The following is a 26,526-nucleotide window of genomic DNA, read 5'->3' on the forward strand; positions in this document are numbered from 1 at the left end:
CCGTTTTTTCCACCAAATGCATCCGATGAAGTGAGCTGTAGCTCATGAAAGCTTATGCTCTAATAAATTTGTTAGTCTCTAAGGTGCCACAAGTACTCCTTTTCTTTTTGCGAATAGACTAACACGGCTGCTACTATGAAACTGTAAATTAAAAGCTTCACACCACTGGATGGAGTTCTAGGAGGTATGTGTAAGTAACCAGGGAGTCTGTGCCCAGAGGGTTTATGGAGCTAGACAGTGGGTTCCAGCAACTGGAAGGGTCCGTGGCAGAGATGGTGCCTAGGGCCCCTGAGATCGGGGCAGTGGCTGGACTCCAATCAGGCTCGAGGATCTTGAAACAGCCCTGGGACTCCAGAGCACAGCAGCTTGGATTCCCCTCACAGCAAACCCAGGGGATTACCAAGAAGCAGCTGAGACAGAATGGTGATGAAGAAAATTCAAAAAATGTAAGTCCCTTCCCCCGCTTTTAAAAAATAACTGTTGTGGGGTAGGTACACCCCGTTGCAGGGTGTCAGATCACATACAGTCAAAAACAAGTGAGCCTGATTATAAAGCGGTATAGTATGGTCTAGTGACCAGAGTCCCTTGTTCTGCCATCACTCTCAGGGCAGAGGGGCCTCATATGGTGGCCCAAGTAAACAGGCGGTCGTTCCTTCCAGGACTGGAATGGCCAGTCATTAAAGCAGCCCATCCATACAGGGCTGCGTTGGCCTATTGGTTGGAGTCACTAAAGTTGCCTACTTCTGTACGACTGTGTGGGCTATTGGCCCATCAGGGAAGTGGACACCACTTAGGGAGTTGTGGGGGAGGGGGACTCGGGCCCTCCCTGCTTCTATGACTCCCAGCCCAGGGCCCTGGCAGTGGCGAGGGTACTCACCAATGAGTCAGTGGTGATCCCCTGAAATCTGCTGCCCTATTTCCTAGTTCTATAACCAGAACAATGTCTAAGTCCCCTTGGCTGCTTCCTACCATGTCTTCTGCTGCAGTGGTCCTCAGCTCCTGACTGCTTGTTTCCCTCTCTGGGTTCTGCAGGTAGGCTAGGATTTGTCTGGGGCTAGGCCTGTCTTGGTTCTGTAGTCCAGAGGCTGTATCAGCTCCTGGAAGAGTGTGTGTAATCTGCATGCTTCCCCTTCAGCAGCCTTCCCAGACTACCTGGACTGCTTCCTTTTATATCCTATCTCCAGCCTGAGCATGCCCAGCATGGGTGGAGAGATGTGGCCTCCTCAGCCTGCAATGTGCAGTTAAGCCTTTTTGGGACAGGGTGGGGCAGGTTCCACCCTGTCACGACCACAAAAAAATCAGGAGAACAGTATTTTTCTTAGAAGAATTAAGTATTTTAAAATATCACCTAATATATTATCACCATCCACAAAAAACGGGGTTGGGGTGGGGCTGAAGACAAAGAAAGGAACCGCACACAATGCTCCTCTAACCCAAATGAAGTTACTAAACTGTATGAAGGGGAAAAAAGACAATTTTGTGAAGAGCTTTTGTTGGGTGAAATTGACAAAAACTCCACCATGTTTATATAAACTTTTGCGATATTAAATCATTTCTAAGCAACTCTGAGAAAATTATTTGGCAGATCATAGGTTTCTGCATCTATTAAATGCTACTTAAGCCTTTCTTGCATGTTTACATGTCTTGTACAACAGCACTGTTTAAAAGAGTATTTTATGGGTGTCTCAAACATTTTGTACTAATTAGTAGAAACAAAAGCCATTAAAAAGTGGTGTCTATCACTAAATTCTATAATGGTATCTACTGAAAAACTCCATGGCCCTAACAAAAAAAGAGCATGAAAACAGTCCACCACTATGGAACAAAAAATGTAATGCTCTGTCACTGGGTGAAGCTACATGAAGTTTCTATAAAACAGTTGATGCCAATCCCTGGCAGAGTCATGCTTGAAGTGTTTTCGAAGCAGACCTTGTTATTCTAGAACATCCAGAGCCAACTGGCTTTTAGGATGCTTGTGGCCTCATAACCTCTAACTTTGTTAATTTGTTGTCCTAACCCCCACAAGTTCATAGACTATCCAGAGGTCAAACTTATGGAGGTAAATGTACAAAATAAGTATACATGTGGAATACATTACTTTGAGTTATTTTCTTTTCCTGGTAATTATTCAGCAGATGGTCTATTCATCCACTTATATAACACTATTCTATGTAACAAATAAGCCCAACAAATTAGTGTATTTAACAGTGTTAGGGAATACTGCTACCTTTAACTAACAAAAGGCCTGAGTCTGATCTCAGTGTGGTGTAAAATCAGAGCTAACTATTGAAGTTGTTGGAATTACACTGACAAAGATTCTGATCTTGCCCACAATGGGTTTAAGTGAGTGTTCCTAGATTCTGGGAGATTGGTTATTATTCACATTAGGAATGATAATGCCTAGAAGTTGCTTGAGGGAATCTGCCATCCTGAATTTACCATTTCTGTACTCAGCAGTATTTTTACTCCATATTTTAAGTTAGGAGAGGGACAGAAACAGTTAGCAAGTTGCATAATAGTGTACCTTGATATGACTTTTCCATTGCTAGTAGTGGCTTTTCATGAGATTACAGCAGCTGTTCAAGTCCTTGATGTACACTGCAATATTTAAATTCCGTTGTCATCCAAGCAATTTCTTGGCCATAAAAATGCAATGGGTTTCTTGAATGCAACTAGTAAATTAGACAAATTATCACAGCCAGTAAGGTGTAAATAAAGTTGTAATATTTGCCACAGAATTGTCATAACCTTGGTAAAGTGTGCTGTGTAATTACAACCACCCTAGTCCAGTTTACTGCTGGTGGGAGTGTTGAATATCCCAAAAAAAATTGGTAATTTCTCAAAACACAAAAGCAACAAAAGGATGCAGATGGTATATTACAGTGAAAATTATTTGCTTTAAGGATAAGTTTCACACTAAGCTGGTAACCGAAGCAGGGCAGCAGGACACCTACTAGGAACTAACATTAGGCCTGTTCTAGCTCTTCCTTGAAAGTACCAGATTATGACCAGTAATAGGACCAGGAGAGCAGCGGATTCTGTAGCAGAACTCCTACTACATTCTTCTACTGGAGTAGGATTAGCAGCATGATCAAAATCAAGATTTTATTCCAATCTGCAGACTTTTGAAGAATACTACTATAGTCTGAAAACTAAGGTTGGCTCTCTGCTAGAGACGCTTAGCTTTCCAATTCTATAAAATGTAGAGTCCACCAAGCCTTCAGCAGGTGAAATTGTTGTCAGATGCTTCTTTAGTTCTACCCCAAAACCTATCACTCATACAGGACATGATCACCCCCTGCCCTTTTCCTGGGGGTGAGGTTGTATTGGGGAAGGGGAAGCTCTTGTCCATTAGACTTATTATTTTGACAATTGCTATGGCCAAGGAAGGCTGGCTCCAATTTCCAAAATGGCCTGAGGTTACTATGAAGCACTGTATTCCTATCTCCAGGATCAAGCACTTTATCTTTGCAGCACTGCCAGCCCCCAATATCCTGGAAGCAAAAAGACTCTTGGCTCACATAAGGTAGCAAGTTGTATTGCTAGACTACCACTCAGATCCAAGGTAGATTTTTATTCTTAGATTTCTTGTGTGGCTACTCGATCATCACATTGTTTACCACCATTATCCATATAACTGATTAGAATGGATTCAAATCAGTGTAGTACCATACTCTTCAAACCTCTGAGTCAGCACAAGGGAAACCCTTTCTTTTTTGTACTTTATGAATGCTTCAAGTTGTACACAATTTTGGCTTCAAATGATGTTATATTACAAATAATTAATATTCATAACTGAGAAATATGGAATTACATTATTATGGTCTCACAATGTTCACTAGTTGAAAATATTTAGGTGAAGGATATAATGTATTACAGACAGATTCCAATACTTCTACAACCATAACTGGATAGAAGGAGTCTAAAATTAGAATCAGTGATGATTATTTGCTTATTAATAACATCCCCCCTTTATAAAAATTGCAAAAGACCTCACAGAACCATTGCTATGTTACACTTATCAGAGTGAGCTTTATCACTTTTGATGTTAATGTTCCCTTGTGTAGCTTGACAGTAAGTGTGGATGAATTGAGGGGGAGTCCATGGCCCCAGATTTATGCCTCAGTCTCTGCTGGTCCATTAAGACAAAACTTGTGGCTGAAATTCTTTCCTTTAGAGAGATATATGAAGCATGAGCTAGCATCAGTGTCACCCCTTTATTTTTGTATGTAAATATGAAAAATAAGTGGAAGTTGTTTTCCTCATTTGCAGTCAGACCCCTATTAATATTCTGCACCTTAACAAGTTTAAATACTTAAACACAGAATTTTATTTTGCACTGTTAACTATTTCATTATGAGAAAAAATAAAATAAACCACCATATTGAGTAAAGTACCAAAGCATTTCCAGTTTTGGCTTTTATCAAGATTTTCAGTCTGGCAGATTTATTGTCACACCCCTTTCACAACAGATAAGATGCTTACCATATATTTAGGATTACAAGTTGCCACTGAAAGAAAACTTTACACGGTCACTGTACAACTAGGTTGAAAAACTGTCCTGCATGAAAAATATACTGAGAAATCAAGCGGTAAACAAGAAAAAAAATATAAGAAAAGATCAGTCTTCATAATGTGCCATTTTAAAAGGGTATCAATTCCTCCTGTATTTTTCATTCATTATACCGTGTTTTTACCTACAGTATTCATTAAGGCAAACTGCTAATCCATTTCTGAAGAGGTGCTGTGGAAATTGTGGACAAACAGCAAACATTTGGCATTAAAATAGTTAACACAGATGTAGCCTCCAGTAATATACATTAAGCATTTTTCTTGGACTTGAGGATAATGGCAGGAGAGGATGAACATGCTAACAATGTCAAAAAGGTTTAAAATTCAGCATCCAAGCGATTTCTAATAATGTTTCTGTAATTTTCAAGCTCTAAATAGTATAGAATTTATGCAAATGCATTAAAGAATTCTAGCTTGGCAAATACACCCAAGCAGGTTATTAAACTATATATACAGAAAGTAAATGATAAATACAGAATTAAAAGAGTCCTTCTGCTTTTCTTTATAGCCTTGAAAATTGACAAAAACTTGGACAGCTCTACAATATTAAACATTAGGTAACCACAGTAGTTGGAAACCTAACTACACAAACTGATTAAAATACTCAGATGACTTTTTAGTGTTTAATACAATTCAGTTTGTAGTCAAGGGCACAAGACAACATTTAACAAAAATAATCACATCAACTGAACTAGAAATCAAATGTAAATAGATATGAATACAATCTCCAAAATCTGTCTTTAAGTGAACATTAACCATTTATTCAAAGTTATACAAGAAGTTGAAGGATAAAGTCTTCTTCTGCTGCATGAAACCAACTTACAATAGTTTCATGTCTCAGTTGAGCTGCAGTGGGGGGAGGGTGAAAGAACAAGTTATTGGGCCCTATTCGGGCAGCTAGAAAGTAAAAATAGGTTCAACAGCAGCCTCCACCAGCTTGTTGTCCTCCCTGATTGCCTGCAAGTGTTGCGTTAGTGGCAGCATGCTGAGGGCCAATTTTAATACCATTTGCCTGAAATAAAAAAGTTGAATACACAGCAATTATTATTTTAAAACATTTTAATATGCTGGAAAATACTAAAATTAGTCCATTAATTTTTGTTTATGCATGTCTAAAAGAAGTTCTCCTTTTACTTTCATATACAATAAGCCACAGAAAAAACTCCTATTTAAAACTGTGCCTTGATGCAAATAAGAAAGTAAAATTAAGGGAAAGATGTTTTCCTTATTGTTTTAGTTTTTCTCCATTTCACTGCTATAAAAAACAGAACTCTGCCTGTTATCAAACTGTTAACAAACACACAGGAAGAATAGTATTTAAATGCTATTCCACATAAAGTAGCAAACTTTTAAAAATACATATATACATTTCTAATGCACACTTAAAAGAGATTCAAAACCTCCACTGGTTTAATACAATGTAAAACTTTTCCTCTCTAGACAGCATTTATTTCCATGTTGAATCAGCTGAACAGGCTAAGGGCATATGAATGTTCTGTGTCATCAATAATTTCTATGATCCCCAAAGACATGGCAACTTGCCAAGAACCCACACACAGCGTAGCTCTTTCATTCATCAAACTCACACTTATATCTTAACCCTCACTCCCTCAAGTGGATTTTACCTAAAAATACAGCACTTTGAGAAAAGTAATACAGTAGCTTTAGAAATTAAGCTCTTAAGGAAACTTTGCGTCACAGTAAATCTCAGATTTATAGTGCTTGGCAGTTGTTCTGCAACAGTAGTAGCCTTGGGGTTTCTGGCACTAGCTCAGTATTGACAGCAGCTGATGTGGTTTCTTTTCGCTCTTTGACTCCTCTTTAATAAAAAGCATGCCCTATGGCTCATTGGTTTTGCCCCCTCTGGGCTGGTAGCAACTTCTTGAGGAATCAAGGAGCCAGACGTGGCATTAAGCCAAATAAATAGCATGGACTGTTGGCTCTTGACAGCATATTGCAATCAAAGCTCCATAAGGCATAGTAAAGCAGTCAGCTAGTATATGAAACTCGACAGATACAATGAGCATGCCTCTTCAGAGGCCCTGATTACTGTCCAATTTATAAGCATCAGTTTCTAACTGAATGGGATCTCCTTTAAACCAACTCAAGATTTTCTGCTATATTAACCCTGAAGAATTTTGAAAAACTGAACAAGCTGGATGAAAAAAACGTATCAACATAATGAAATATTAATTCAAATTTACAAATAATTTTTGAGAAGTTGGGATCTTTGTTTTAAGAACCTATGCTTAAGACTGAAGTCCTATTTAGCTACAGGTCACATAGTTCAAGCAGCTGGAATGGTAGTGAAGCTTCTCTCTAATGCCTTACTAATAATGTCTATTACTATAACTAGAAGTAATTTTATTTTTTAAGCTTCCATGTGCTGAAACAACTTAATGCAGTTCTGCTAATTCCTTTGTGCCATATTCCCCAACAATTCAGTGACTTTCTTGTCCATTAAAAGCAGTCAGATTGACACTGCTAGAAAATGAAAGCCCTATTCACAGAACAGGTACAGAATGGTTCGTGGCAGTGCACAATCCTCCATGTGGTTCCAACCAACTGGCCTTAGCACTGATCTCAAGGGACATCTCTACGGGTGAAAGAAAGGCTATGTGCCAAGGACATCCTAGACTGCCAACAAGGGTGCCAATTAGTGCTGATTGTGCTGCTGCTTTGTGATGTGGACATTAGTCCACCGAGAACATGACTGATCCCACCAACTTACTTCAAAAAGGGCAATGAAGAGCTATATTAGATGATAACTTTAATTACTAACCTGTACTGAATTTGAACCAGTGATCAGATGTGAAAGGCTCTCTCTTCCTAAGCTATCCAGAGCCCCCTCACATAGTCATTTTCAATACAAGGGCATACGATGTATTTGAGAATTTAAGGACATACATCACAGAGATCTACTCTGAGACAGTACACGTTGATCCAGAGCAGAAATTTTCAGTTGTTCCAAGACATATGGGTTTTTTTGGCTTTAAGAATTTCTTTACTTCAGAACAAGAACAAGCCATAATCTTTACTTTGCCTACAGAAATTCTTAACAATGGGCAGTATTTTACTCCTTATAGTAACCAGCTACGTAAATCTGGATTATTTAGTCATATTTCATGTAATTCTCAAAGTTAATTCTTCCCTCCTCAGTCTGGGAGTACATGTAATTACGGGGCAAATTATAGTAAGGTATCATTTGATTTATAAAAATCTACAGAATCAATTTCAGTGGTGTCATCCTATCTGGAGTGAATGGGTGTACTTGCTAATCCCCCGGTTGGTGGAAATTTTGATAATATGTCATCAGGGTCAAGATGGGTATCATTCAAAAGCCCTTTTTCCCACGAACACAATGGTACCAAACATGACAACCCTAGAATAATTCTGTAGATAACATTTGAGAAAATGTTTAAAAATCAAAGCTTTTTAAATTATATTCTAATAGAGGCACGTCAAACATGCAGGCCTCTCAAAGTTAAATTGTGGCCCTCGACTAACAGTACTCTGTTATCAGTTAATGCTCAGAACATGATACCTGATTAAATTTTTTAATGTTACAGATTACTATAAATGGAAGAAGTACCTCAAGTTTATTTGCCATTATTGTTAAAAAAGAAGCAGCTCATTGGTATTGATTATCAGCTTGGTTTATTATGCCAAGAGTTGTAATGAGTAAGGCTCCATGGTTGTCACGGATTCTGTGACTTTCAATGACCTCCGTGACTTCTGCAGCGCCTGGCCCGAGGGCTGCCTGGCCAGCTTGGGCAGGCCCCGGGACGGGTGCACTGGTCACTGCTAGGGCAGTCTCGGGCTCTCCCGCCCCCCAGCAGCAGGAGTTTGGGTGTGGGGGCACTCAAGGCTGTGAGTTGGGGTGCAGGGTAGTGCTTACCCAGGGGGCGTCTCACCAGAAGGGTAACAGGAACTCCCCATCCTCAGCACCTAGCTCCACGTGTTGCCTCCACCCGCAGGCACCACCCCTGCAACTCCCATTGGCCGCAGTTCCCAGCCAATGGGAGCTGCAGAACCGGGGTTTGGGGGAGGCAGCACATAGAGCTAGGGTCACCGCTTCCCAGGATCTGGGTCAGGAGTCTGCCCCCACCCCACCAACCCCGCCCCCCAGCACCCGCACAGGCCGTTCCCCCCAACCCTCGCGGACCCCCCCCCAGGTTTTAGTTAGGGGTATATAGCAAAAGTCATGGACAGGTCACGGGCCGTGAATTTGTGTTTACTGCCCGTGATACATCCATGACTTTTACTAAAAATACCTGTGACTAAAGAGTAGCCTTAGTAATGAAGTACCGGTTAAGACGCCAGCATCCAGCCAGAAATTACTGGAATCCGTCCGGAAACAGTATGCACATAATTATATAACATAATTAATTACAATCCTAGAGTAATTTATTACAAAATCCTTGTTTTTACTTTGGTCTTGATAATTTTTAGGCATCAATTGGGAGACGAAGAGTAGCTGACTCTTTGGAGAATACCACTGTAGAGGACTTAGTTAAACACGATGCTCGGTGGCACCTTACATGCTATAAGAAGTACACCCATAAACTGAATCTGACAATGTTGGAGAGGAAGTACGTTGAGCAACAGGAAAAAGTTGAGGATTCTGGGACAAGTGCCAGCTATGGGCGAGACACCTAATAGTAGGTCCCAAGACGTACATTTTGAGAAGAACAACTGCTTCTTTTGCAGTAAGCAGAAAGATCAAAGGCATCAATTAAGCACGTTTCAGCAGGTGAGAAACTACATGAAGCAGTCACTTTTAGCAAAAGCACTGCAGGGAAAGTAAAGTGGGTACACTGACCCAAAAGACACCCATGTACATGACATTGCATATCACATCCTACACCAGAAATGTATTAATGTGCTACACCAAGCCTTACACCAGTAACATATATAATGTGTTATGTCAAAAGGGCAAAGCAACAGAAACCAATACTGATTTTACTACTGCAAACTGTGCGACTCAGCTAGAGTTCACGAATTGCCTCAAAAGCGCTCTAGTGGATGGGAAAGTGGTGGTGATGGCCAACGCAGAACTACGTACAGTGTGCTTTGAAGGGATTGAAGAGGAACAAATGCTTAGCAGAAAGGCTCTTAAGAAACTTATTGAAGATGGACTGTGGGATATGAATGTAGCTTTTTCAATCATATCTGCATAAATGCATCATAGCACCACAACATTTTGCAGCTTTTAAGGATACCAAAAGCAGAAGAAAGCACTGATGTTAATAGTAACATGAAGACTGTTTGCAGCTGCTAAATTTATATGGAAAACTATTCTGTCCTGGAGTATATGGGAATTTCAGGGATCCATAATGGATGACAAATCTAAAAAAAAAAAAAAAAATACTGTGTGACCTGTTCTACCTCTTTAAAGAAGTGCATCAGTAGTTTAAATGACTTCAGAACAAGTATATTAATAAGCAAGCATAGCACAAGCCTCATGTGCGTGTGTTTGAGTGAAAGGCAGGTTTCCAACACATGCATGACAACTGAGAGACACATAGTGGTAGATTACATACAAGTAGCTGTTGGTTTACCAATTCATTCCAAAACAGAGTACTCCATCTGGAGACTGCAATTGAAAATGAGGTTCTTTGCCATCTGCTGTATCTTCAAGGAAGTCCAAGTTCTCAACAGCACTAAATATAAAACTATCCTAGACAGGGTCTGGTGGAAAACACAATTCTTCATTCAGTTCCATGTGGCAAAGGTACCATTTATGCCAATGTGATGGTCTGCTATTAGAAGTGAATTAATGGGGTCAGTCCCTTCCTCAAGAGCTATCTGGACCAGCAAAAAACTGGGTCCTTGAAGGAGCTTACAAACTTCATAACTTACTCATTTTCCTATCAAGATTCAAAAATTCTGAAGCCAAGAAGTCCAGTTTTCAATGAAGTAGCAGTTAAATAGACTACAGTAGAGCTTTTCTACATTCGCTAACCTTGCCCTCACTTGGTTTATGCAAGTCAGATGTACTTCAGAGGCAAAAAAATCATTGAGTATGGTTTCAGTTGAAGAGATAGAACACACCCTCAAATGAGTTGGAAACCCAGGACACAGCATACTACAACATTTCAGGAGAAAGGTACATTCTCCAACATGGTCAGCTTTTAATACAACATTATAAATGGTGCCAGAGCAAAAGACGCATGTATGCATCCTCCCAATCATACCTGCTAACCCCACTGATTGCTCAGTTAACATTCTTTATGCAGCTGGAACACATGAACAAATATATCTGCATAACTGAATCAAATGTGTCATGACATTAGACATGGTCCTTTACAGGCCTGTTCAACAGCGAACAACATCCTGTGATGATCTTTGTGGACGGTGGAGTCTATGTCCTGGCGAACTGTACACGTTCTTTACAGCAATACATATAATTGGATCCTTTGTTGATGGCACTGGTGTTCCTGAGATTTGGGAGGGATTTTGAACAGTGATAGTACTGTAAACCAAATTCTTTGCAGGGAAAATGATGTGACGTGCTATGGAAGCAAACAATTGAATGCTTATTGCCCTTCAAAAATGCTACCTACATGTCTTCTTTGACAAGCATACTGATGTGTCTAAAGTAATTTCCCAAAGGGTACAGAACTTGCAAGACCAGTTCCACAAATCCAGTGTACATTCTGCTCATAAATGATCTATTGAGCATGATGGAGAGCTGCATCATCATCACAGAACAGATGAAGCAGTTCAATGAGGTTGAATTGATGACAAAGCCAACTTTCGGGATGGTGTGGCAATACATGTAGATCAGTGGTTCCCAAACTTGTTCGCCACTTGTGTGGGAAAAGCCCCTGCCGGGCCAGGCCGGTTTGTTTACCGGCCGCGTCTGCAGGTTTGTCCAATCGTGGCTCCCAGTGACCGCGGTTCGCTGCTCCAGGCCAACACTGTACTATCAAAATTTCCACAAATAGGAGGACGAGGATCTGGGAGGGTGGTGAGTCCCCATGACATGCCACAAAGGGCAATAGCATTGAAATTATGATTCTAAGATTTTTATAAATCAAATGACACCTCTCCTTTATTTTTCCAATCACTAATTTGCCCACGGAATGAGATTTTTACTACATTATGCTCCCATACCACCTCTTCCACACTGGACAGCTCATGTAGTACATCTGGCACATTAACATGGTCTCCCCATTTACACAGTGGAAAATTATCTTTGAAAGCAGACGACCCCATATGGGAAAGTGAATGAAAGTGGATTTTCTTCTCTTTTTTGGGGATTTATATGATTTTGTGATGTTTCATGAATGGATAGGGCCACTTAATTCTAATCTGTTTAAATCACAATAGTAAGTGAATCTATGTAAAATCAGAATGTACAAATGTTTTACTGCAGTGAGTGCAGAATACTGTAATACACGGGTTACAAAAAGTGGTCCAAGATTTTGTAAGTTTTGTGATTAAAAAAAAAAAAATAAAGTAACTCACTAGAGCATACTATCAGAATACTATAAATGTTACCTCATTATTAATATCAAAGACTCCTTCTTGGATTTTCTCATAGATTTCTTTTGCTGTATTAATAAATGCCTGAAATGGAAACAATATAAAATTAGATCATATTAATGAGACAAAACAAATATGGACATAAGATACTCTACAAAGCCCAATTCTCAAATGAAAGGTCAAATTCTGCTCCCACTAAAGTCAGTGGGAGTTTTACCACAGATCTCAATAAGGTATGAAGATTAGGGCTCTCAAGTGATTAAAAAAATTAATCATGATTAATCTCACTGTTAAACAATAATAGAATACCATTTATTTAAATATTTTTGGATGTTTTCTACATTTTCAAATATATTGATTTCAATTACAACACAGAACACAAAGTATACAGTGCTCACTTATTTATTTTTGCTTACAAGTATTTGCACTGTAAAAAACCCAGAGAAATAATATTTTTCAATTCACCTAATACAAGTACTGTAGTGCAATCTCGATCATGAAAATTGAACTTACAAATGTAGAATTATGTACAAAAAATTGCATTAAAAAATAAAACAATGTAATATTTTAGAGCCTGCAAGTCCACTCAGTCCTACTTCTTGTTCAGCCAATCACTCAGACAATCAAGTTTGTTTACATTTGCAGGAGATAATGCTACCTGCTTCTCGTTTACACTGTCACCTGAAAGTGAGAACAGGTGTTCTCATCGCACTGTTGTTGCCGGCGTTGCAAGATATTTATGTGCAAGAGGTGCTAAAGATTCATATGTCCCTTCATGCTTCAACCACCATTCCAGAGGACGTGTCCATGCTGATGATGGGTTCTGCTTGATAACAATCCAAAGGAGTGCAGACCGGCGCATCATTTGAGTCAGATGCCACCAGCAGAAGGCTGATTTTCTTTTTTGGTGGTTTGGGTTCTGTAGTTTCCACATCGGAGTGTTGCTCTTTTAAGACTTCTGAAAGCATGTTGCATTTTTAAGACTTTTGAAACTCACTTCAGATTCTTAAAGCTTGGGTCAAGTGCTGTAGCTATCTTTAGAAATCTCACACTGGTACCTTCTTTGTGTTTTGTCAAATCTGCAGTGAAAGTGTTCTTAAAATGAACATGTGCTGGGTCATCATCCAAGACTACTATAACATGAAATAGATGGCAGAATGCGGGTAAAACAGAGCAGGAGACATACTACTCTAGCCCAAGGAGTTCAGTCACAAATTTAATTAATGCATTTTTTTTTTTTAATGAGCATCATCATAGAATCATAGAATATCAGGGTTGGAAGGGACCCCAGAAGGTCATCTAGTCCAACCCCCTGCTCAAAGCAGGACCAAGTCCCAGTTAAATCATCCCAGCCAGGGCTTTGTCAAGCCTGACCTTAAAAACCTCTAAGGAAGGAGATTCTACCACCTCCCTAGGTAACGCATTCCAGTGTTTCACCACCCTCTTAGTGAAAAAGTTTTTCCTAATATCCAATCTAAACCTCCCCCATTGCAACTTGAGACCATTACTCCTCGTTCTGTCATCTGCTACCATTGAGAACAGTCTAGAGCCATCCTCTTTGAAACCCCCTTTCAGGTAGTTGAAAGCAGCTATCAAATCCCCCCTCATTCTTCTCTTCTGCAGACTAAACAATCCCAGCTCCCTCAGCCTCTCCTCATAAGTCATGTGCTCTAGACCCCTAATCATTTTCGTTGCCCTTCGCTGTACTCTTTCCAATTTATCCACATCCTTCCTGTAGTGTGGGGCCCAAAACTGGACACAGTACTCCAGATGAGGCCTCACCAGTGTCGAATAGAGGGGAACGATCACGTCCCTCGATCTGCTCGCTATGCCCCTACTTATACATCCCAAAATGCCATTGGCCTTCTTGGCAACAAGGGCACACTGCTGACTCATATCCAGCTTCTCGTCCACTGTCACCCCTAGGTCCTTTTCCGCAGAACTGCTGCCGAGCCATTCGGTCCCTAGTCTGTAGCGGTGCATTGGATTCTTCCATCCTAAGTGCAGGACCCTGCATTTATCCTTATTGAACCTCATTAGATTTCTTTTGGCCCAATCCTCCAATTTGTCTAGGTCCTTCTGTATCCTATCCCTCCCCTCCAGCGTATCTACCACTCCTCCCAGTTTAGTATCATCCGCAAATTTGCTGAGAGTGCAATCCACACCATCCTCCAGATCATTTATGAAGATATTGAACAAAACGGGCCCCAGGACCGACCCCTGGGGCACTCCACTTGACACCGGCTGCCAACTAGACATGGAGCCATTGATCACTACCCGTTGAGCCCGACAATCTAGCCAGCTTTCTACCCACCTTATAGTGCATTCATCCAGCCCATACTTCCTTAACTTGCTGACAAGAATGCTGTGGGAGACCGTGTCAAAAGCTTTGCTAAAGTCAAGAAACAATACATCCACTGCTTTCCCTTCATCCACAGAACCAGTAATCTCATCATAAAAGGCGATTAGATTAGTCAGGCATGACCTTCCCTTGGTGAATCCATGCTGACTGTTCCTGATCACTTTCCTCTCCTCTAAGTGCTTCAGGATTGATTCTTTGAGGACCTGCTCCATGATTTTTCCAGGGACTGAGGTGAGGCTGACCGGCCTGTAGTTCCCAGGATCCTCCTCCTTCCCTTTTTTAAAGATGGGCACTACATTAGCCTTTTTCCAGTCATCCGGGACTTCCCCCGTTCGCCACGAGTTTTCAAAGATAATGGCCAAGGGCTCTGCAATCACAGCCGCCAATTCCTTCAGCACTCTCGGATGCAATTCGTCCGGCCCCATGGACTCGTGCACGTCCAGCTTTTCTAAATAGTCCCTAACCACCTCTATCTCTACAGAGGGCTGGCCATCTCTTCCCCGTTTTGTGTTGCCCAGCACAGCAGTCTGGGAGCTGACCTTGTTAGTGAAAACAGAGGCAAAAAAAGCATTGAGTACATTAGCTTTTTCCACATCCTCTGTCACTAGCTTGCCTCCCTCATTCAGTAAGGGGCCCACACTTTCCTTGGCTTTCTTCTTGGAAAGAAAGCATGGAAGCATGTCCTCTGGAATGGTTGCCGAAGCATGAAGGGGCATATAAATGTTTAGCATACCTGGCACGTAAATACCTTGCAATGCCGACTACAAAAGTGCCATGCAAATGCCTGTTCTCACTTTCTGGTGACATTGTAAAGAAGAGGGTAGCATTACTTCCTGTAAATGGAAACAAACTTGTTTGTCTTAGCGATTGGTTGAACAAGAAGGAGGACTGAGTGGACTTGTAGGCTCTGAAGTTTTACATTTTTGTTACATAACTGCACTCAAAAGCAAAACAAAGAAAAATCTACATTTGTAAATTGCACTTTCAAGACAAAGAGATTGCATTACAGTACTTGTATGAGGTGAACTGAAAAATACTATTTCTTTTGTTTATCATTTTACAGTGCAAATATTTGTAATAAAAATAATGTACACCTTGATTTCAATTACAGCACAGAACACAGTATATATGAAAATGTAGAAAAACACCCAAAATATTTAATAAATTTTAATTGGTATACTGTTTAACAGTCCGATTAAAACTGCAATTAATTGCGATTAATTTTTTAATCGCGATTATTTTTTGAGTTAATCGCGAGTTAACTGCGATTAATCTACAGCCCTTATGAAGATCATGTCCATTATCACATCTGAAATAGCATGCATCACACACAGCTTACAAAAACAGTGTTTTTTGTAGTAGCATATGTAGCCCAAAATCTGTCATCCAGTAATTACTGAGAAAAGTGGTTTTTAAAATATGTATAAATTACTCTTAAATAATTTATTTCTGACCCTTATGGACAGATAATGTGGCAGATGGTTCTCCCACCCTTAATATCTTTGTAATATTCCACTCTAGATTAGAGTGCTTAGCAATGTAAAACCACAGGGTGCTTACGATATGATGTAAGGATGCTCTGCTTGTTGTACAAAACCTTATACTATCATTTAATATTCACCCAATTTTAATTTTTTTCTCTTAATTAATCTTGTACTTGGGAGGTTACAGGCAGTTATCTGAATAGTAAAAAGCCAAAGACCTGGGCTTTTTATACTGTCTTCAGAAAACGTATCTTTGAATTCACAGTAACGATTTAGCTATACTACACTTAAGGTCAGAACTAACACATTAGTCAAATGAAAGGAAGTTACTGGAGAAAGATTAGCATTAGTATTGAGATACAAAATGTAATCTTGCCCTATTTAGCTTTATAGGGCAAGTAACTCCTGAAAGACAATGTATAATTTAAGGTTTGATTGACAATAGATAATATCTATAATCAATATTACAAATCAAATTCTCTTCAGATTGAAACACCATCTCTGTATAATCATAAAAGGGATTCTATCTTCTGCACAAGCCCATCACAGCTGATGTGGCTCTAATTCAAATATAAAAAAGTAAACAGGGTTCATGAAGAGGAACAAATCATACCTTTCCTCATTTCTACACTGGAAGCATTTGACTGCTGAACTTGCCACCAGAGCTTTGTTTCCTAATTAACAGGACTGATATGTTTTCACCTTTAAAGGCCTTACAGCTCCCCAGAGTAATCAATCTACTGCAGCTCAATTACTGCACCAAGCACACACCACAGCCAGTGAAGGAGACTTGAACGACTGCAGCAGGAGTGAAAAAGATATGAATATGCATAAACTCTAAGTGGGTGATCGAATCATCACAGAGGGTCATGAGAATTTGCAGCAAAATAATGAGAAGAATTAATCATTGCAGATTCACAGGCACTTAGGAAGAGAGTACGTTTTTCAAACGTGTGTTAGAGCTGAGGAGGAGAAGAAACTGGCTTTCAGCCAACTATGAATTGATTCACATTCCTCAGAAATGGAAGTTTTCATTATAAAGAAGAAACTTATCTTTGTTTCTGATAACGGACTAATTATTGCAATGGCCCCATACACTGGACTAATTGAAAACTATGGTCAAAGCTTGTGAAATTCACACAGCTGGAAGCTCTTATGTGGATATTCACTTGTTCCCATTAAACTAGAACATTAAACAGAACCATGAAGTCCTGAAAATGTGTTATGATAACTTCATGTAAACAAGCACTTAACAATTGGCACATACAAGACGGCTAGTCCTAGAAGTCACTGTCTGAGCATGCCTACCTCTTACTGTTAATTCTATTAAAATAAAAGGTAATCTATCAAAATAAGTTCCAAGGGTTTTGTTTATTTTAGACAAAGAAAACGGCATTGTAATTTATGAGCATAAATGTTACAAAATACAGTGATAAGTCTCTCTAAAGCAAATATAGGTATTACAAACTTAACATTCAGCAGATAACAGTTTTAGGAGTACTTTGGTCACTCATGAAATAATCAAATGTAAAACATTTTTGTTCAATGACCTTAAGCATGTGCCTAACATTAAGAATGCGAATAGTTCTTTTGACTTCAAATGTGACTACTCACGTGCTTCATGTTAGGCACACACTTCCTGAACTGAGGCCTACAAAAGTGTGTGATTAAAAATGGTAGGAAAATAGTAATACAAATATTCTAATTCAACTGGTTATCTTTAGAAAACTTAAGTAACAGATTAACCACTTGACACCGGTGGTTCTGCAGCACCAACTATTAGTGGTAATGCACTGTACGTTAGCCTGCTGCATTGGGAAATAACCACTTCTATGAAGTTATATATTAACTTTAATCCTGATTTCAAAAAAAGTTGGATTTTCGTGTACTATAACAATATTTGGTAAGTTTACTTTTTAAAATTTTCTTCACTGGCACCGATTCTGAAAGAACTAGTCAGCTATGGAAGTGAAACACTTCATATCTACCTCTAAAAAATAAATAAAATAAAGAAACCTACAGTTTTCAGTTAATTTCCTAGAAATTCATACTTTAAGTCAGCCCATGGTTCAAACCATCAGTAGACTTAAAAATATGAGTTAAGAAAACTAACTAAAAATTGTAGTTGACTCACATTAAGGGCTCTATACCAATTTCAGGTTTTAGAGTAGCAGCCGTATTAGTTTTGTATTCGCAAAAAGAAAAGGAGTACTTGTGAGCTGTAGCTCACGAAAGCTTATGCTCAAATAAATTTGTTAGTCTCTAAGGTGCCACAAGTACTCCTTTTCTTTATACCAATTTCAGTATTCTATAATGCCCCAATTAGCAAAAGAAAGTGCATGAACTCAGCATAACTGACTTTCTATCAAAAGTCATTTATATGCTGATTGTACAATGTGAAACATTCAATATATATTTTGAAATTTCATGTGTTTATGCGACCTCCATTTGACTAAAATGTCCCACAACTATTACAAAAAATAATTACAACCAGGGATCTACATGTGCAAGTTTAAGCCTCAGTTTTTCATCTTCATAATTAAGCATAAAGTCATCAGTGAGATGATATGAACGGTGTTAGATCAGTCTGTATTGGAAAACTATCTGGGGGTGAAAATAAAACAAACAAACATGATATTTCATGAATTTATGGAGCACATTGACCTTCCGATTCCCTTAAAGCAAACACACATGAATGCTTACTGGATAAGCAATGTGAGATTCAGTATTTCCAAGAATCCAACTCACCTTAATGATCATCTAGGATATCAAGTGCAGTAAGTATCTACACTACCAAACAAGCAAGACAGGTAGCCTTTGCTCACTGGACCCTATCACTAACAAGCAGGAAGAATGAACTCGCTCTGCCTATTACTACTGGGAGTCCAGATCTGGAGTAAGTGAATAGCTTGCCTGCAGCTGTCTTAATACTTCACGAGTCCACAAATAAAGAAGAATCGATTCATTGAGATATCTTGAGGTTAAGGCACTAGACCGGGACTCAGGAAATCTGGATTTTATTCCTAACTTTGCTGCAGGCTGACACACACATTGGTCAAGTCACTTAAAAGTGTGGCTTGCTTTTCCAATTTGTAAAGTGGAGATAATATCACCTCTCTGCCCTAGAAGTTGATGGCAAGGATAAATCCTGCATAGTGTTTGTGAGGGTCTCAGATGCTAAGAGGAGAGCTACAGAAAAGCCTATAAATAAATGAATCAATCACTGCTGATTTTTGAAGCTTCATGAACACAAAAGTAGTGAAAAAATTAAACAAATACAGCAATAAAAGGAAACAAACTCTTCCTTGGCTTAAAACTAAAAAACATCAACCTGTTTTCTGTTCATGTAACATGCTGCCATCTGGTGGCCACATTAAAGTTATCAATTGTTAATTCAAATTTTCAGCTGACTGGGTCAACAATCTGAAATGCTGTCAAAAATTTATAGGTAATGTGCTATAACAATTTGAGGATAAATAATCAAGAAAATTTAAAAATAAGTTGGAATTTTAGTTAGCCAGAAATAAATGTCAGATATGATATTCATCTCTATTCAGCCAATCCCTGGAATTAAATGTTCATTTTTATTTTCCACCATTAAATAATAAGATTCAATTGAGCACAGATTGTCATACATTAATTCTAGAACAAACTAAAGGGTGTGTTTGGAAGCAGAAGTGAAACTAAATATATCTTCATATTAGAAATACAAATAACTTGTCAGTGAACATGCCTATGCATTGTCACTACAAATCTTAAGTGTCCCATATTCTTCAAAAAGTGAATTTAATATGTCTACCTATGACGTTTAAGACCCCTAATGTTAGCATGGAGTTCTGCAAATTATATAAATTAGAATCTCTGCTAGCCAAATCAAGATGTTTAATAGCTGTTTATTACTCTCTGATTAAAGTTTAAAAGACATATCCTATCACCCAACCAAGCAAGCTTAACTGGCAGAAGTGCAATATAGTGTGCTTTTAAAAAATAAGTTTACTTTGGAGAAAGGCTTGTCTCTGAGAACAGTTCAGTTTTGTTCAGGGTTTGTCAATTTCCCCCTCTTTTTAAATAATATGCATCACTTCTTAATGGAGAGTTTCTAGGGCCACCTTCCATCCTATTTGTTATCAGATATTATCCTTGTGGAAGCTACATTAATTACTTACATGGATAATTAATATTAGAAAGAGTAAGGTTTTTTTTTTAGCTTCCTTTAGTGCAATTTAAGAGCTGGAAACAAGAACCAGCACCATATGACTAGTCAGTTCTCCACTATCAATCTGATAATTACCCAGGTGATTGGTGCCAACATCTGAGTACCTGGGGTTAACCCAGCCTTAGTAAGAGCATTTCCACAGCAAAGTCCTCTCCATGTTTCTGTGTCCTTACTGTTTCTACGCTTGGTTGTGTGTGTCTGGGGCATATGCAATGGTTCTCTGTGTTGAGATAGTCTAGAATTCTTTCCAGTCAACTGTCAGTTGCAGGAGAACTTGCCTGTGCCCTTGAGGGAGGGGAAACGGTGTGAAGGGCACTGGAGGACTGACATTTGCCTGCATCTCACTGCCCAGGGGGCATGTTCTGGCCAAAGCTAAAGCGCAGTTTAGGCTTTAAACCATACCCCCAGCCATGAAAGCAAGCATGGGTTCAAAACACAAATGAGCACATACCTGAAAGTTGTGTGTGTAGACAGAAGGAAGGTTTGAGCAAATACAGGAAGGAGCGCAGGCTAAGCCTACCATGTAGACATACCATGAGACTTGATCCTAGACAACTAATCCACTAATAAGACTTTACTGATTCAAAACTACTTCTGAAAAGCTAGAACTCAAGGTCTATCCCTTTCCCTTAAACAACTCCTTAATATTAATGTCTAATACCCTCAAGAGAGGGACAATCTTTTACCTTGGGAGACTTCAATATCCATATTGACAAATCACTTTGCCATTAAATTCTATTCCCACTGGACACTGGGTTCCTCATAGTTTATCTCCAACTCCCCTACCTACTCTAGGAGGGAATATATTCCATCTAACAATATCAAATGTTATTTTCATCTTGTCCATCAGCAGTAAGTCACTCATATTTAACTAGGGGGGAGGGAAAGAAGGAAGAAGGGTACTAGCTTAGGATGAATAGTCCCTTTATTGTCCCATAAAATAATGGAACCTAGAAACTGACATCTCCATAATTTTCTAAATATGAATTTAGTACTTGTGAAGACAGTTGAAGCAGCTGCTCTGGAGCCACAAGGACGCATAAAATATGACCAGCATAGACAAGTCTTCAGTAAACTTCCCTATTCTACTCTGTCAATGTGTGTCAACTCTGTCCCAGTATATTTCACCAGAGTGGAAAGACAGTTCAGTCCTCATGACCATAACCTCATGACTGCAACCTCTCTCCCTACACTCTCCACAAGTGTACTCTACCAAAAGGTGGCGAATGCAATTCATGTGGTGACCCTAACAGGAAGTACTGACCACTAATTTATTTCACAGTAGCCACTGTGCAGTAGTAAGATAGTAGCAATTTTCGGATATTAATGAATTGGGTTGTGTTCAAACTAACAACCTAGATTTTGTATGTGTTACTAGGCCACTGAACCATCAATTCCTCCCTCACGGCCCTGCTATTTGTCTCCCAATGAATCATCTGCTGATCCCTCATTTGCAGATACTAACCCACCATTCAATATGTCAATAACTGCTGTAAAGCTCTATCCCTTCTTGGGCTCTGCTAACTTTGTCCCCACTTTTCCTCACTACCTGATCATGGTAACATGGAGACAGGGGCATGAGACAGAACATACTGTTCATCATTACTTGGGATTGCCCAATGCGCTAACCAATGATTCTCTTGGGAGCAGAGACCCAGTCTCTTTAAAGTTCAAGGTCCAGTTGGTGTGAGAGACTCAGTATGTTCAGGACTAATCCACCCTAACATTTCTCTCTCCATTAGATCCTAGGAGGAATTTGTTACTTTACCTTTTAAAAAGAGAAAATATTTAGTTCTTATAAAACACTTTTTACCTATAGCTCTCAAAAAGTTTCAAAGCAGGGTAAAGCATTATCTCCATTTTACATATGAAGAAACTGAAACACAGAGAGGTGAAGCAACTTGCCCAAGATCACACAGCAGGTCAGTAGCAGACCAGGAGATATAATCAAAGTCCCGTGATTCCTAATCTAATGGACCATGCTGCTTCCCATTAAAATGAGACTATTACTGCTTACAGCCAACACCAACAACTCAACCTGGTGCTCCCTTTATCCAAAATGTTTTTATGTCATCTATTAAATGCAAAATGCCATGCTAATTCAAGATTATGGCTGTACAGTGCACATTCAAGAAATATATAGGTTGAAGTTAAATTCTACCCCTTTGTACATGTGCATTATATACATGGTCACACACAAAGACCACTATACATATCTAAGGTAATGTGATCAAGAATTGAAAGATCCAATTGTAATGCACATATAAGGGAGGAAAAGTTATGGATTCACATTACAATTTAACACCCAACTGTATGGACCTTAATGTGGCATTAGTGTACCTTTCTTTCTTTTTTTAAAAAGGGAAAACAGAAAACTCCCTGGCTCTATAACTAGTCAAAGGACAACTAGTGCATCAGTATAGTAAACTAACTGTGCATTTCCATACCTATGTAAATACCTGCTATTATAAAATAGCATAAGCATCTCCCAATCCCTCTTGCTACTTCCTAGGACACTTTTTATGCCCTCAGTTTTGTGCCCTGCTTTTTGTCTTTTAAATTGAGCTAAGGTCTGTAAAATATATGATGCAAGTTTAAAATGCAAAAAGCTTCTACAAACTGGGATACAAAAAAGGGTCTAGTGGGCTGGCAGGTGCTTATGTTGCTTTAAATATTTCTTAAATTGCATAATTCATATACCTATTAGCTACTTAAATACAGGGCTTGTGGTATTTTTTTGGATACTTATAGCACTAAGATCAGGGTTCCCAACCTGGAGGTTGCAACCACCCTGTTCTTTCCATATTGCTAAATGGGAAGAGATAGCAAGGCAGGGGGCCACCTACATGGAAAAGATAGTGAACCACCTCTGTAGGGGCTATAATAGCTCTTGGCATGGTTATGGTTAATTAAGTAAACACATATCTTGGTTCAATAGTCATTTTGACAATGTCTCTGATAGACAAAAGTGGAAAGTAGTATAAATCTGTTTTGACGCTTATTTGATGAGAGTTAATTTGGAAATATTAGATGTTACTGTAACAATCCAGACACTTAAAGAAGTTAAATATGGAAAATCTGTTATGTCATCACATCCATCTCCCTGTCAATGCACAACTGTTCCAAACAGTACATATACTAAGGCATTTTATAGTCCAAATTTATTTTTCAAGCAATGATGTTTCCACTATTCCCTTTGTAAAAATAATCTATAAGTCACCATTTAAGATAAACATTCCTGATATCTGACCCACATGACTTTTGCTTCGTTTCATCTCATTAATTCTAGTTGGATCATCTTCAAATATACATAAACTATCATTTCATCACCTTTTAGTTGCAAAGTCAACTGAAGTCAATGGGAGCTTTGAGTAAAGAGGGCTAGCAAAACCTTGTCCCTCTAGTTCTTTATAATTCCTTCCTCATAAATTAATCCCTCCAGGCCAGAAATAACCTCTTTTTGGACACCCTCCAATTTCTTGACATCTTTTTGTTACTGACTGGTATCCAGAATTGAATGCAGGTAAGTGCAGTCTCAACAATGTTTTATGGAAAGCCATAATTCACCTCCTCATTTCTTCAAAATGTGACACCTTTTGCTTATGCAGCTCAAAACAGCACTGCCTGTCCATCCTTCAACGTAAAAATCAAATTTTACTTGTGTTCACCATCTCACCTAGGCTTCTTTTAGCATCATGCTTTCTTAAGTATTTCCCTCATTTTTCCCATATCCGTTATCTCGTGTGTTATAAGCCAAAGCTCATTATTTCCTGCTTACCGTTTTAACTTCTCTAGATCCCTTTGATTATTTCCTGTTCATGCCGTCTCTTAATTTAGTACTGCCTGAAAAGATAATTAAAAAGTGCTCTCTACCTCTTTTAGGAAACGCTGCAAAGCCTTCCTATTTCATAAAGCTTTCCTATTATAACTAGGGCTGTCAAGCGATTAAAAAAATTAATCATGATTAATATCACTGTTAAACAATAACAGAATACCGTTTATTTAAATATTTTTGGGTGTTTTCTACATTTTCAAATATATTGATTTCAATCACAACACAGAACACAAAGTGTACAGTGCTCACTTTATATTTATTTTTGATTACAAATATTTGTGTTATAAAAACAAAAGAAATAGTATTTTCATTTCACCTCATACAAGTCCTGTAATACACTCTCTATCATGAAAGTTGAACTTACAAATGTAGAATTATGTACAAAAAAACCTGCATTCAAAAATAAAACAATGTAAAACTTTACAGCCTACAAGTCCACTCAGTCCTACTTCTTGTTCAGCCAATCGCTCAGACAAAGTTTGTTTACATTTCAGAAGATAATGTTGCCCACTTCTTGTTTACAATGTCACCTGAAAGTGAGAACAGGCATTTACATGGTACAGTTGTAGCCAGCGTCGCAAGATATTTACATGCCAGATTCATATGTCCCTTCATGCTTCAACTACCATTCCAGTGAGCACGCGTCCATGCTGATGATGGGTTCTGCACAATAACAATCCAAAGCAGTGCGGACTGACACATGTTCATTTTCATCATCTGAGTCAGATGCCACCAGCAGAAGTTGATTTTCTTTTTTGGTGGTTTGGGTTCTGTAGTTTCCGCATCGGAGTGTTGCTCTTTTAAGACTTCTGAAAACATGCTCCACACCTTGTTCCTCTCAGAGTTTTGGAAGGCACTTCAGATTCTTAAACCTTGGGTCGCATGCAGTAGCTATCTTTAGAAATCTCACACTTGTACCTTCTTTACATTTTATCAAACCTGTAGTGAAAGCGTTCTTAAAATGAACATGTGCTGGGTCATCATCCGAGACTGCTATAACATGAAATATATGGCAGAATGCAGGTAAAACAGAGCAAGGGACATTGAACTCTTTGGGGGAGAATTGTATAACAAATTTAATTAACACATTTTTTTTTTTTTTTTAACAAGCATCATCAGCATGGAAGCATGTCCTCTGGAATGGTGGCCGAAGCATGAAGGGGCATACAAATGTTTAGCATATTTGGCATGTAAATACCTTGCAATGCCGGCGACAAAAGTGCCATGCATTCTCACTTTCTGGTGACATTGTAAATAAGAAGCAGGCAGCATTACCTTCTGTAAATGGAAACAAACTTTTCCGTCTTAACGATCGGTTGAACAAGGAGGAGGAATGAGTGGACTTGTAGATTCTGAAGTTTTACATTGTTTTGTTTTTGAGTGCAGTTATGTAACAAAAAAGAAAATCTACATTTGTAAGTTGCACTTTCAAGACAAAGAGATTGCACTACAGTACTTGTATAAGGTGAACTGAAAAATACTATTTCTTTTATCATTTTACAGTGCAAATATTTGTAATAAAAAATAATGTACACCTTGATTTCAATTATAACACAGAATACAATATATATCAAAATGTAGAAAAACATCCAAAATCTTTAATAAATTTCAATTGGTATTCTATTGTTTAACAGTGCGATTAAAACTGCGATTAATCATGATTAATTTTTTTAATTAATCGCGTAGTTAACTGCGATTAATTGACAGTCCTACTAAATTCATTAGGCACCATTAATAGCCTAATTCTGTTAAAAAAAGTGAGATGATGTCTATTTTATGAATGCATGCTGTTTATTGTTCATTGTACCATTACCCCTAGAGGCTTATTGATCTCAATATTTCTTCCGTTTTTGTTACTAGCAACTGAAATTGGACTTCCTGGATGGTTATTGTCAGGCTCACTGCCCCAAAATTTTTCTGAGGGATTATGTGGGGATGGAGAAGAATATCAGTGTCACACTACTTCCCCCACATTCTTCTAATGCCTCCCCATTTTCAGAAATTCTTGCCACTGATGAGGTAAATACATTACAAAATTTGCTCATCTTGGGATGCACACACTCTATACCTGCATATTATGAAGACATGTCAGCTTAGTTAAAGCTGAAGCAAGTCTTCACTTATAACCCTGATTTAACCCTCACCCTCACAATTCCACCCCAATTTTGCCACTGTGAAACCAAGTCACCTGAAATTTCACAGGCATTGAATTTGAGCCATTGTGAAAGTTTCAGTAAATTTAAAGTTTATTTTGGTGAATACATGTGCCTTAGACCAGTGCTACTCAAAGTGGTGGTCCGTGGACAGTTGCCGGTCTGCGAGCCATCGGCTGCCAGTCTGTGCGCACATTTGGAAAAAAAATTGCTGGTCCCTCACATCAGATAGCTTGAGTAACACTGCTTTAGTCCACATGAAACATTGACCAGTCTGGGAAAATACAAGTAGGAGCCTGTTTAGTGACTCTAGATGTGAGCTTGACTCATACAAGGTATGGATCCCTCCAGCAGGCAGAGAGAATTTATATCTCACGTAGCTCAGGAAGCTTGTATTCAACTTCCCTAGACAG

At 38.8% G+C, this 26,526-nt stretch overlaps 1 protein-coding gene across 2 annotated transcripts in view; it reads right to left on the reverse strand.

Moving 5' to 3' along the window:
* Positions 1–4,198: 4,198 nt before the first annotated feature.
* Positions 4,199–26,526, reverse strand: part of RAB2A (RAB2A, member RAS oncogene family) — a 77,863-nt gene continuing 55,535 nt past the window's right edge. Inside the window, exons 7-8 of one of the 2 annotated variants that reach the window (XM_038389927.2) lie at positions 12,079–12,147; positions 4,199–5,584 (exon numbers count right to left, since the gene is read on the reverse strand). In XM_038389927.2, coding sequence (XP_038245855.1) covers positions 5,489–5,584; positions 12,079–12,147 — 165 coding nt within the window. In that variant the 3' untranslated portion in view covers positions 4,199–5,488. Of the gene's footprint in view, positions 5,585–9,010; positions 11,020–12,078; positions 12,148–26,526 lie in introns of those variants that run through there. The other variant, XM_043507818.1, reaches the window with a different exon arrangement.

Source organism: Dermochelys coriacea, chromosome 2 (genome assembly GCF_009764565.3).
Source record: "Dermochelys coriacea isolate rDerCor1 chromosome 2, rDerCor1.pri.v4, whole genome shotgun sequence".
Lineage (NCBI taxonomy): Eukaryota > Metazoa > Chordata > Testudines > Dermochelyidae > Dermochelys > Dermochelys coriacea.